This window comes from Sphaeramia orbicularis, chromosome 4, assembly GCF_902148855.1.
Source record: "Sphaeramia orbicularis chromosome 4, fSphaOr1.1, whole genome shotgun sequence".
NCBI classification, from domain to species: Eukaryota; Metazoa; Chordata; class Actinopteri; order Kurtiformes; family Apogonidae; genus Sphaeramia; species Sphaeramia orbicularis.
This window is the reverse complement of record NC_043960.1, coordinates 11,744,462-11,758,436: the sequence shown is the minus strand read 5'-3', so window position 1 is coordinate 11,758,436 and position 13,975 is coordinate 11,744,462. Positions and strand designations below refer to the sequence as shown.

Genomic DNA, 13,975 nt, shown 5'->3' with positions numbered 1-13,975 from the left:
GAGACATTTATAAAATTACATATTGTGCTCAAACTGTGCTTCACAGAATGAAGGTGTTATTATGTGATGAAGTGAAAGTTATTACATAATGAATTGTTTTTACATAATCCATTGTTGAGAGCCAAGTTATATTAAAGGAAAGGTACATAACAAAGAATGAAAGAATAATCATTGGCATAAGATATTTATAGCATAATAGTGACATTAGAAATAACCATAAAGGGAGATTATTAAGTGTGAACTTACTGTTATCTAAGGTGACATGCAGTCCCAAAGACATAATTATCTTTAACCAGATGTTAATATGCATGTGCTTTTATGATAACCTGTCAAAACAGTTGTGTGTTCAGAGACACAACACAGAACACAGTCTTAGAAGGAATAAAATAACCATGGAAACGTACAACTTTTATTATCCATACATAATTCCTTCGCCAATAAAAGAAAGTACTGTGTGAGAATTGTAACAGTCATTCATGAACATTAAGAAAATGGATTATTTAAGTGTTCCTTTAGTTCAATTGTTTCATCATTTCTTGGCTCTAATCAGTTTAAACAACTGGATAATTGGGGGTGATTTAGTCAAACTACTGTATGTTTTAGTTCTAATCTTGCAGTTATATTTTCCACATAGTAAGCCTTAACCTCCTTCTTCTGATTTTTTAAAATTAATTTTTTATTTTTATTTATTTATTTATTTATTTTAAATTTTTATTTATTTATTTTATTCAAATTTTTTTATTTATTTATTTATTGAATATGAAGGGGAGTTTCATATACTTTATAAAGTTTCTCTTGGCAAAGCAAATTTATTCAGCACCAAAAGGCAGCCAGACTACCAGTCTGCTGTTACGATGCTGGACAAGACAAATAAATAAATAAATAAACAAACCCTTTTTTTCCATATACCTCAGACCTGAGGTGCCACTAACAACTGTGGGCCCCGTGAAAGGTGAGCATTGTGGGCCCCTCATGAAATTCATTATCTTGTCGATCTTTCAGAGTGGGGGCGGTATGTATGTGGGGCAGGGGCAGCAGTTATTTATGCCTCTGTTGTACAGCAGATCTTACATGAAATTTTCACAATTGCTAACCTGCATCCGCTGGACCTCCTCCACAAATCCACAAATGCTGGGCCCCATGAATTTCTCACGATTAACCCCCCCCCCCCCCCCCCCCCCCCCCTCCCCTTTATGGCGCCCCAGCCTCAGACCTATCTGAATAATTACTCAAACTGTGATTATCTTCTTAAAATAAAAACCTCAGTAGTTTATCTCCATGGTTCTATCAGCAGCAACTTCCACCTTCTTCCTCTTCTCTTTTCTTTTTCCTTCTCTTGATCATCACCATCATCCTCCTCTTTGCTCTGCAGTAGACCCTTCCCCCTCTTTTCACACCATCATCACCCCATATCTATCGTATTCTCTGGACTGTTTTGATTTTGCTCCGGTAAAACCTTTCTTTTATCTATCAGAAACAGGTGACAGAGGAAGCGTTGAAGGAGAGCGTAGAAAGATAGAGGTAAAAGGTGGTAGCCTGGGGGGGTTTGGGAGGTGGGTCTCAAAGATCTGATGCCAAATTCACCACAGGCGTAGAAAGGGGAGGAGAGAAGACCACCTACTCAGGCTTCTGAAAAATAGATGTCTCTGAGGGCTATATGTAATTAACTGCATTATCGCTATGATATAGAAAAGGAAGGAAAGAAATAGAGGAGAACACGGTGATAGAACGTGGGAAGAACCTGCCCTCTGTTAAACATGTAGTGCTATTTCACCTCAAAATGTACAGATTTTTACTTGCGCTTCTCAAATATTGTCAAAACAGACAAATAAAACAATGCAACATAGGTGTTCCTCTTGGTAATTTACAAATCTAATGAAAGAATGCTGTGCCAAGTATTAGAATGAATATTAATGTTTATGTCCTGCTGTTTTTATCCATATTTTCAACTGATTGGTTCAAGAAAAAAACCTGAGGAGAAACACAGAAAATTTGGAAATTAATTTGAAATATGATAGAAAAAGTTTTTAAGCTTTGAGAGATGCAGAAAAATAAGGAAAATAATAAAGATTACAAATAAGTGGAATGGAAACAGATTTAATAGTTATCTGTGTTTGTCTGTGTTTGTGGCTCAATAAAGAGAGTGTAATGTTCACTGAAATAATACTAGAAAAATAAATGCGATATTAGACAGAAACAGCACCGTGTTCGACTGAAGAGCTGTAGGAACACATTTTCAACAACAGCTTTGACAACCGTTGATCCAGACCTGCGGTTCTAGGGTCAAAAGCTGTCAGTCAACCTTAGGCTTTTTACAAAATACCTCCTTTGTTGGTTAAAATCTGCCAAATGTACAGCAGAACAGAAACCTCCTCTATAGACTCAGGCGTTTTGGACTGCAGAGCCTTATGTGGATGTTTTACTATGGCTTCAGTGAGTCCATTTTCCTTTAGTGTATATCTGTTTGAGTTAATAATCTGATCATTATCATTAGCATCCAGCTGAACCGTCTGTTGGACAATGCAGTGAAGGTGGTTTGTTGATCTGCCCCTCCCCACCACCACCACCTCATTGTCAGCTATAAAATATTTATTAAAAATACAGGATTTTGATGTAGGTTCTAGCAAGCACGCCTCTCTCAACACTGTGACGCTTTATGGCTTGGTGTTAATTTGATTAGGTTTTTAGTGTTCTTTTAGTATTTTTTTTTTTTTTTCCTCTCGGCGATATTTTGTACCTATGTTTAAGTATAAGTTTGCATTTCACAAACTCTGTTACATTTGTCCAGGAGGATCAGTGTCTTGCTTTGTGATTTTTTTTTAATCTCTTTTTTGCTTGTTTGGGTTTTTTTTGTTTGTTTGCTTTGCATGTGTGTTTTGTGTATGTTCTGTTCTGTTAAAAAAACAATTCCTATTGTTTAGACATTTTTTCTGCACTAGTGCTGTAAAAACTGTAATATAAAAGTAATGGTTTAAAAAAAGAAAACCATGGAAAATGGCTAGATATCAGCTCTTAAATTCAACTCTTATGAGCTATTTTTGTTGTTATCATTATATTTGTCCAAACAAATGTACCTTTAGTTGTACCAGGCATTAAAATGAACAAGAAATTAAAAAAAAAAAAAAGTTTACAGTACATGACTTGAATAGTTCTATATGAACAGTTAATTATTACCCCGCCTCCTGAAGGGGAGACAAGGGGTATTGTTTTTGGTTTGTTTCCTTGTTTTTTAATGCTTTAGCAGCAAAACTATTGATTGAATTCGCACCAAATTGGATTTATAGATTGCCATTGACCCCGAATAGATGTGATTACATGTTACGAATTTTTAAAATGTTCTTCTTTTTTTTTTTTTTTCCATATTTACTGATAATGGCCAAAATTTGTCCATGCTGTCTATGTCTATGCTGACATCAGCATATGTATAGACATGATGACATCAGCTGAATCGATGCCAAAATAAGCTAGAATACGTGCGAGGGGCGGGGTTTGTTGTGCCTGGCACCACTTGTTCTAGAATGTTTAAGCTTTTAGGGCTGTGCATACGCTTAGAGGATAAATATTATTAATAAAGTTGTTCTATATACTGCTTTATAGTCCTGCTGGAGTTTTGACCAGCTATTAGTTTCTCCCTTCTCCGTGCACCTCAGAAGTAGGTTAAAGTTGTGCCAGAAACTCCTACTTCCACGATTCTGGGGAAAAATAAAGAATTTTTTGAGTGCAGACCATCCTGTACATGCGGTGTCAATGCTGTGAAACTCAGGAAAAGCAGGTGAGAGCTGTGAAGACTCTTCTCAAGCGATTTTGACAGGAAACTATTTTTTTTATTTTATGATGTTTGAGTCACCATGAAGGCGCTACCAACAGAATACCTGTTTTTGTAGAAAATCTGTAGTCAAAATGAGCCCACACAATTGACTTGGCTTTTCTTTTTATGATCGAATCTTCCTTTCCTGTGTTTTTATCTAGTTCCGTGCTCATTTTCAGTTGTGAATCAATTAATTTGCCAAACTTCTCATTGCACATCACCGTGTTGTGACATGCACATCAGGATGGTGATGTTGAAAGGAGAGATTGTGCAGCTCTACTTCAGTCCATATTCAACAGAACTGTTTTCCAACCAGCAAGGAAAATGACTCATCAACTGATAAATGACCCATCTCCTTTGCTCTGTTCAGACTTTGAAGTGCTTTCATCTGGTTGATGTTTTCCCACTTCAGGGTTTAGATACATCTGCTACAAGAACTCACTTGTGTCTTTGACTATGAAATATTAGGACTCTAATATTTATGACATGACTGTATTAAATGCAAAAAATAACCCTACCAGGAGGAGTTAAATATTCTTAAATGTAACTAAATTGTCTGGTATTTAAGAAAAGGGGAAAAAAAATAAATTTTTTTGCTTGACTAGATGTCTTAAACATGTGAGAAGTCTAGCCACTCAGAGGACATAATGGGCCTTAGAAATATTTAAAATGAGGTTTCTAATGAAAGACGTGTTCACCAAATTATGTTTCCTCTCAGAAATATTATTCATTTCCCAGAAGCAAGTTTTTTTTTTTTTTTTTTACTTTTCTGAAAATCCTTTGTTGCAGTGTGAATGGTATCAGTGTTTTGTGTCGTTACACAACTCTTCTGCACATGTATGACAGACTTCCCTCATCCAGCATTTGGTGTGAACATTTTTTTTAATAGGAGTTACAATTCATGTCTGTGCTTTTCAGTACTGAGATAATACTTTTTCAAGAACTCGTTTTGGTATCAACACCCTGATTTCCTGCTTCGACAGGTACAACCTGAGCAAATCCAATGAAAACTCACTGAAGGACAGACTTGGCAACAGATGAACAGATGGATGGATTGGATAGAAAGATATTTAAAGTGTACTTTCGTGAAATAGGAATGCCTGGAGATTGACACAGTCCTTGTCAAACCATAAGTCCAGCTGCCACAGTCTGTAAATGACAAATGCCTCAGTTTGGACTTGAATTCAGAATTAATCTTATCTGAGCCCACGGCCAAAACAGAGCACTAAATTTAGTTCCCATCTCTTTTAGTCTGTCACTGGAGAAGTATTATGTGTCCCGAGTCGTGCTGAGACGTATCTGTCTTTTCCTCAGTCTCAGTCGTCAATGCTGAACAGTTCAGTGGTCCAGAGTGAGACTCCCAATGTGGTTCTGGAGGGTCTGAGGCCCGGCACAGGTTACGTGGTCCAGGTGAGGGCGCGCACCGTGGCTGGGTATGGAGCCTACAGCAAGGAGATGCTCTTCCAAACACTCACGGACGGTAAGTGGGTGTTTGGGTGGGTGGTTGGCTGGAGTGTGTGGAGGTGTGTGAGTGGGTGGGGGTTTTATGGTGGAGAGGGAAGAGAGAGGGAATGGAGGAGCAGGGCTGAATCCGGCTGTGAAGTAATTAAATTCTGCCCTACTTTGTGATTGGGAATGTGTGTGTGTGTCTGTGCGTGTGTGTGTGTGCGCACGTTGTTGAATCTGACTCTACCTAAAGTGAAAACAAATAAAATGAAAAGTACTGTGATGTATAAAGCCATGGTGATATGGAATGCACTACCGGGATGAATCATTCAAGAAAATCACAACTACAAATTTAAAGAATTACTGAAAGAATGTTTATCTGCAAAACAATGCTCGATGTCTGCTAATGTTCAGTTGTTTTGTTTTAGTTGATTGACATTGCATTGATATACATAGCTGTGAAATATATCTTACCATTTGCAAAGTATGCTAAAAACTGCTTTTTAGAGGTATTGTTAATTGAACTATCGTGTATAACATGTATGTTGTTTTTGTTTAGTAATTGTGATGAATGTTTTTTGGTTGTTGTTTGCGTTATTTTGTTTGATTTTGTGTGTGGGTGTTTTTGGTGGTTTGTGTATTGCAGTGTAAAGACAATTGTGATGGGTGTGGACTCCAGGAAGAATAGTGATGGCCTAAGCCAAAGCTAATAGAGATCCAAACAAATGAAATGACTGTGCTTGTAGTCGTGTAAAATGAGCCTGAAAATGATATTTTAGGTGTGTTAGAGAGAAAAACAGAAACTGTCAGGTATATTCCATATTTTACCTCTCAGTAATGCTCATTTGTCTGTAATAAAGTCTCAAAGAGCATGAAAATAATCTCTTCAGAGTGTAATGGTGAACAATGTCTGTGCATGCACTTTGCAGATGAGTATAAATCAGAACTGGGACAACAGCTTTCCCTGATCGCGGGCTCATTGGTTGGTGGAGTGTGCATCGTCTCATTGGTCGCTATCGCCATCATTTGTACCAGGTATTTGTGTTGTTTATACTGGTATGTACTGCAAGATACCCATCTGTGGATATTATCGTACATAAATCAAAAAGATAAAGTAAATTTGCCATTAAATTGATTAGGTAATTGATTGCTATTTCATAACTGTTGCCTAAATTATCATTACTATTAGACTGTGACTATTATCTTTTGCCGATTGTTGTTTGTTATGTTCTATATGACAAAATGATAAATAACTAATAAAAACTAAGTGTAAAAAAAAAAGTACATTTGCACATGCTCATGTCCTTAGGTGAAGTTAGTCCCTGAGTCTGTCATAAAAGGTGAATATATAGCATTAGCTCTGTTAGCTTGTGCTGTTTTAGATAGATAGATAGATGGATAGATAGATGGATGGATAGATAGATAGATAGATAGATAGATAGATAGATAGATAGATAGATAGATAGATAGATAGATAGATAGATAGATAGATAGATAGATAGATAGATAGATCAAAAATATAAACGGACGAAAATAAAATGGTGAGTAAAAATCGATTTTCATGAAATATGCTCAGATTTATGATTTCTTTGTGAAGTGATAGATTTGTTTTGCTCAAATATAGAAGTCCAGTTTCACTCACCCACTCCCACTTAGTATACTCAAAGGCTGAGTTTTTCCACCCATAAGAGTCATGGAGCATGACAGAGTGGTGACCAGTATACAGACACTCCTTACAGTCTAGGCAATAAAAGGGCGCACCAAACTGTGCACTTTTGTCACTTGTCAACATGCCACAGATGTCGCAAATAATGAGGGAGCGTGTCTTTGGCATGCTCAATGCTGGGTTGTCTGTTACAGCAGTGGCAGCACGACTGAATGTGCATCATTCCAGGCCACAATTGACAACATGGTGATGTCCATGTGCTGCAAGTGTACTGCACTGCACGAGGCAAATGGTGGAAACACTTGTTAATAATAATAATAATGATAATAATAATAATAATAATAATAATAATAATAATAATAATAATAAAACATCGGTTTTATATTGCACTTTTCTAAGCACTCAAAGATGCTTTACAATAAGCAGCCAAGGGACGAACACACAACAAATGGGTAAAACAGATAAAGAGTTAATACAAAAAGGCAAACAAAGAACAAATACTCAAGAAAAATGGTAGAGACATACGGAAAAGAAAACACATGAGATAAGGTGGATGAGGGTGGATGAGGTGGAACAGGCAGTCAGTTTTTATATGATGATCTGAAGAGGTGAGATTTGAATTATTAATGTCTGTGGACTCGGACCGTTGACCCCCTCTGTGTTCTTGATGCCGTAACTCCTGGACTATTTCTTTTCAACTGCCTGTAATGCTCACAAATTAAAGTCCATTTGTTAAGGAAAAGATGCTGTTATTGTTGTCGATATACTCCATTTCATTACATAAAAATAAATCTAAATATTTCTTCGTTCGTTTATATTTTTGTTCAGTGTATATACACGTGCTCCTTAGTTTTAAACCAAACATGACTGATGTGATAGACCTAACATTTCATGACTCTGTGACCTCCCAGAAGTACAGAGCGACAGCCTGTCTCATGTAGGCTGTATAAGGTGTCTACTAGTAGGATCACTTAGCGTATTAAACTATTACGGAGTCTATTTCTTTGGTTCCATTCTCAGATGAAAGCTTGAAACATGAGCTCACATCGCAGGGAAATAACAAGTCATCCAACACTAATGAATTCCTGAAAGATGTTTTCTTTCTTTTCTGTCTTTTTTTTTTTTTTTTAATATTCAAGCAGACTATTTATTTTTACCCCAACCCAACTAGAGAGAAGACAACCAATTAGCATTTTACTCTTGCAACTTTTCAGACTTTTATATAAAATGTTTGTCTGCTTCCTGTTTTTTTCTTAAATCTTTGCCTTTATTTTTAGGAGGAGGCAGTTGAAGGAGAGTGTATATGGTGATAAACTGCAGCAGTACAACACAGGAGGAGGTACTACTGATGACTACTACAACATCTACTCATAGTTCAGTCTTCAGACACATGCACATAACTTTGTACTGTTTCACTTTCTCCTCAGAAGTGACTCTGAGGCCTGACATGTTCAGCGGTCCGACCCCGACTGTGACCTTTCCCACTCTGTCTGAGGGTCACAGTTCACCGGGGGTCAAGATCTACATTGACCCTTTCACCTACGAGGACCCCAACGAAGCCGTCCGGGAATTTGCCAAAGAAATCGACCCCTCCTGTGTCAAAATAGAGGAAGTCATTGGATCAGGTAGGGGGCTGTCATACACTTATGACATTTTAACATTTGACCCAAGGTTTACATTCTTGACATTTGGTCTGGTTAAGGTTGCCAGAGATCGTCTATGTACAAATATAGCACAGCTTACTCTTCACCAATATGACTCAGTTCACTTCCAATCTCCTCAGTCAGAAGGGTTGGGGATGATGTGAATTTATCATTATTTCTGATCAATGCCTCAAACAACATCACTCTTCTCCTGAACCATATGTGTTAGAAATTAGAATTTTTCAGAGCACATGTATGTGGCTTCATAGAAATTCATCCACTTTGTACTTGCATGACACTGGAGCAAAATACTTGGTTGAAATCTGAATATCACATTCACTTCTCCCATTGGAACGAATGGGACAGTGTCTCCTGATTGTGTCCCGAAGGCAAAAGAACAGCAGAGAAACTCAAATAAGACTGAAACAAGAAGTCACTCCCAATGAACTGTCATTAATTAGTATGTATAGAACTACCATTTTCTGTCACTTGTATTTATAAATAATCAACAGCAGTTTTTGGGATTTAAAGCAATGAATTATATAGGCATTACCTTTGTTGTACTACAGGGTGGGGAAGCAAAATTTACAATGAACATTTAGTTGTTTTTTCTCAGCAGGCACTACGTCAGTTGTTTTGAAACCAAACATATATTGATGTCATAATCATACCTAACACTATTATCCATACCTTTTCAGAAACTTTTGCCCATATGAGTAATCAGGAAAGCAAACGTCAAAGAGTGTGTGATTTGCTGAATACACTCGTCACACCAAAGGAGATTTCAAAAATAGTTGGCGTGTCCATAAAGACTGTTTATAATGGAAAGAAGAGAATGACTATGAGCAAAACTATTACGAGAAAGTCTGGAAGTGGAGGAAGCAACAAAAAACGTACCAAAGCTTTTATCAAAGCTCTCAAATCCAAAATCCTAAAGGATCCAACCAAATCCATGAGAAAAATGGCAATTGAACTTGAGGTAGACAACAAGACCGTTAGAAATGCAGTAAAATATGATTTGAAGATTTAAATTCTCGTGACTTTCAATAAACTAATTGGTCATACACTGTCTTTCAATCCCTGCCTCAAAATATTGTAAATTTTGCTTCCCCACCCTGTAGGTGCAAAATATGAAATCTGCATTTTAATCAAACTATCAGCTATCAGCAATTAGTGGCTAGCAGTAGCTACCAACGATAACGTGCCATTTCAGTCCTATTACAAAATAAATGAAGTTAATATATAAACCAAAAAGATTCAGAGCTTTGAAGAAATCATTCAGTTGAATGGGTTTAATCATTATATGTATAAGGGAAGTTGTATTTTTGTACATGTGGGGTTTCAGTATGAACTGAGTAGTGTTTGTTTTGAAGGTTTTTTTCACACTACAACTGACCCTCTGCTAAGGCCCTCCATAAAAAAAAACTAGTGTGCAGTCCTACATCTGAATCCATAACAAGGGAGGCCTGTCAAACTCTGTGAAGGCTGAGTCAGTGTGTGAATGAAGCCTGTGTTTGCCAATGATTGACGTATGCTATATGCTTATTATCAGCTATAAACATATAATATGCATTGATGTTTTTATCACCAGTTAGAGATGTAGACAGAAACATCTATAACGTCCATTTGAGAGCTGCTTGTGTAACCTAGCATCATTACAACCTCTATCAGATGCTCTAAGGTAACACACTAGCTCATGTTAATTATAATGTCAAACATCTGTCTGAAACTAGTCTTATTTATGTATAGTATTTAGTACGGGTGTAACGATGCACTCGTTTGTACTAGACTGTTTGGGCCTTCAATACAATACGGAGGTGTACCGAACAAATACATGTAGCCTATGTGAAGAATGCAAACCAGCATGGCAGCTCAGAGCATTGTCACAGGTACAAAACCAGAGTTGGAAGACCCTTCGTCTTCTCTAAGGTCACCGATTTGGGAGCATTTTGGATTTCCAGTCAATTATGTCAATGGAGAGAGACAAGTCAATAGAAGAAGAGCGGGGTGCCGGCATTATTTGGTGGATTGGTTATATCTCTGGTAACACGTCAAATTTCATAACGCATTTAAAACGACACCACTCAACCATTAGTATTACCAAAATTACCACGAGAAAAACTGTAACCCAACTACAGATACCAACAGCGTTTAAACAGCCTTTAGCCAGTGGTTCTGATCCAGAAAATGCCATAGCAAATGCTATTGGCATATTTATAGTTTCAGATTAAGATAAATGTAAGGGCAGAATTTGAGCTGTCAAGGATTCAATTAATAATTTCTATATATTTATTTGCACATTAAAAGACCCACACAGTGACTGGAAGGTTAAAATATGATTTTTCAGAACCCCATTAAAATCTTTTCTCTCTAAAAGTGGTGTTAGCAACAAGTGTTGGAGAAACTGTGGTCTTGTCGGTGATCAGACACGCATATTTTGGGAGTGCCCCATTGTGAAACACTTCTGGACTAATGTAAAAGGCATATTGGATAGTTTGCTTAAAGTGAACCTCTCTATGGACCCATTATTATTTTTACTGGACATATTCCCTGATGGTCTGTCCCACGACCAAAAATTCATACTACATCTTCTTCTGATGACTGCGAGAAAAATGATAACAATGAAATGGCTGAAACCTGAATCACCTACAATTGGACAATGGATACAAAAAATTAAACAAGTTTGTCTAATGGAACAGTTAACGGCACAGCTACAGCTGAACACTCCGACCTTTGAAAGAAGATGGAGACCAGTATTCAGTCTTATTGGAATGGATATTTTAGCCTGGATTGTTTTTTTGTTTTTTGTTTTCATTTTTTTTTATCTCTCCTTTTCTTCATTGTAACGAAATACTTTATATTGTAATCTTGGGCCCAATCTCAGGACAAACGTTGTTACTCTGTACATTGTTTTTTTTTGTTTTATTTTGTTTTCTTCAATAAAAGTTAAAAAAAAAAAAAAAGACCCACACAGTAGTATACAAACTTCATCTGTAGTGACACCTAATTGTTCAGAATATGTTGCATTTTTACTTGAATGAAGTTTTTTTTTTTTTTATGAAATTGGTCTCCTTCACTGCACCGAAAACATATTGAAAATGTAATTAAACCAAAATTTTTCTCTGTCGTTACACCCCTAGTATTTATTCAGTGTCTAATGACACACAACCACCTAATCTGAAGTTAAAAATGAATAACTTCAACCATCAGCCATCAAATGGTCAACAGCCTTGTGTTAATCATAAATAAAGTTGTTTTTGTTAGAATAGAAGTTGTTTCCTTTAGGACAGAGTCACATGCCCAGTGCCAAAGCTTCACTGGCAGAGCAACAGTGACTAAGAGGGGTGGAGCTTAGTAAAGGGTCAATTTTAGGAGCTATGTATTTATGTACGCTGTGCATCTGACATTTACCTATTGTTAATAAGGCTCATTTTTAACTTTATCTATCTTCCTTTTGTATTAGCCTTGAATAACTTCCTGTGATCGGTTTCTAAAGTTCAAGCTGTACTAAAGTGATTCCCCTTTGTTCATGAAGCGGACCATGGTTTAGTTTAATTCAGGCTGAGAGTTCCTGTTCTGGTCAGTCCAAAGGTCAGCCATTTGCTCTGCCCGTTGATCCTGCAAATGTGGTTCAGGTCAAACTGGAAAGTCCAAAAGTTCAGACCAAAAAAGTGATAAATCATCCTTGGCTGTTAAAGAAAAACTCAACAAATCCCCTCATAAAACTCCATAGATATCTAATAGTCTTGCTTTGTCGCTGTAAATTGAAATGACAGCTTTGAATGAGGAGTAAACTAGCACATGAGGGGCAGCTTATATCCTCTTTACACTGCTCTGAAAAATAAACCTTGGTTTAATTTAATGAGACCAACTGTCACTTTAAACTGCAGATCTTCTCCTGTAGATTAATCATTTTCTTTAACTGTGCCAGACTTAAGTGTCAATGAGAAGGATCTGGAAACATGCAATGCCAATTTATTATTTTTGCTTAATTCTTTTCCTTTGAAGTCAAGAGAGATGTTTTATTCATGCTGAAAACTTTCACAGGAATAAATTAAAACTGTCTTCATGCATTCTCTTTGGCTATCGGAGCTCTCACTGTAAAAATGCTGTGTGATGTTTGGCAAACGGGAAAAGTTGGATGTGAAATAAAGTCCCAGAGCATCTTCTGATTTTTATTTATTTATTTACTTTTTTCTTTGGGAAGGGTGCAGGATATACAGCATTTTAGCTGCCTGACGCAAAATGGAAAACACATGGAATGAACAAACAAAAAACAAGGGAAAAACTTCAGTTACTAAGATCAAGTGCTGCTCGCTGAAACAGAATTTGGCTTAAAGACAGAATACATAAGCAATTTTACCATATGTTAAACATAACTAAAGTGAAAACCTATGCTAAAATCTAAAAAAAAATTTAAAAATGCAGATCTGGTTTCATCCAATCCTCATCATCCATTAAGTTACATACATATATATATTGAAACATATGCATATTTACACTATATTACGAAAGCAATAGTGCCTCAAAATAATCTGCAAACTCCTATTTACCACTTCAATAACTGAGGTATGTGTCTGACTGTAATCACATCATTCCAAAATATTATATTTTAATGGCTGGTAATAGTATTTCACTCATTTGCAGAATGTACCAGGCCTTTACTTGAAAGAGTTTTGTGTTAGAGACAGGCTTTTACTTCAAAATCCCTGTATTTAATATGTAGAAATAGTTGTATTTAAGTGTAAAACATAATTTTGATCTGCTCACATTTGCCATGGTAAGAGTTCTGCAGTGTTCTTTTTCACTTTGCATTTAACACTTCCTTATTCATCACAAAATAAATGCCCTCAAGCTGTCCCGCAGCATAAAAACTGTTTATTGCTTAAAAGGGCTTTTTACTGTGTGAACTTTGTCGCTGTTACACTTGAAATTTTGTACAAATGACAGTTTCACTGAAAAAGTAAGACACACACCTGCAGTGACTGAGACTGGACAATAACTAGTCAACAATGAGCCCGTTTACATGACCATAAAACTCCGATAACTGGGAGTAATTGCCGTAATCAGATGCAACGTGTTTACATGCACTTCAGAAATGCGATAACTGAAAAACCCTTGTTCACATGTTTCAGTCCATTATTTGATTTCTTTCAGAGTACGTACATATGTTATGATGTAAGATGTACACTTTCTGTCATTTTCAAAACATCCGGTTTGGTCTTGTTGACCATGGCAACGCCTACAGTGTCAGCGTTAGCTGTCCTAATGTGGGATCTAATAAGACTACAAAATAGGTCACATGTTGCTGCTATCCCTCATTTCATTTCATTGTTTGTTTACTTTTTCCTTAGGTTCATGTTGTTGCTGCGTAACTTCCATTTATAGCTTATAGATGTTTTTTTGTTTGTT

General features: G+C 36.6%; 1 protein-coding gene across 1 annotated transcript in view; it reads left to right on the top strand.

Annotated features, from left to right (window-relative positions):
* The window catches only part of LOC115417723 (ephrin type-B receptor 1-like), a 205,403-nt gene that overhangs the window by 149,111 nt on the left and 42,317 nt on the right, over window positions 1-13,975 (top strand). Inside the window, exons 10-13 of the mRNA XM_030131765.1 lie at window positions 5,123-5,288; window positions 6,184-6,289; window positions 8,198-8,259; window positions 8,348-8,545. Coding sequence (XP_029987625.1) covers window positions 5,123-5,288; window positions 6,184-6,289; window positions 8,198-8,259; window positions 8,348-8,545 — 532 coding nt within the window. The remainder of the gene's footprint in view (window positions 1-5,122; window positions 5,289-6,183; window positions 6,290-8,197; window positions 8,260-8,347; window positions 8,546-13,975) is intronic.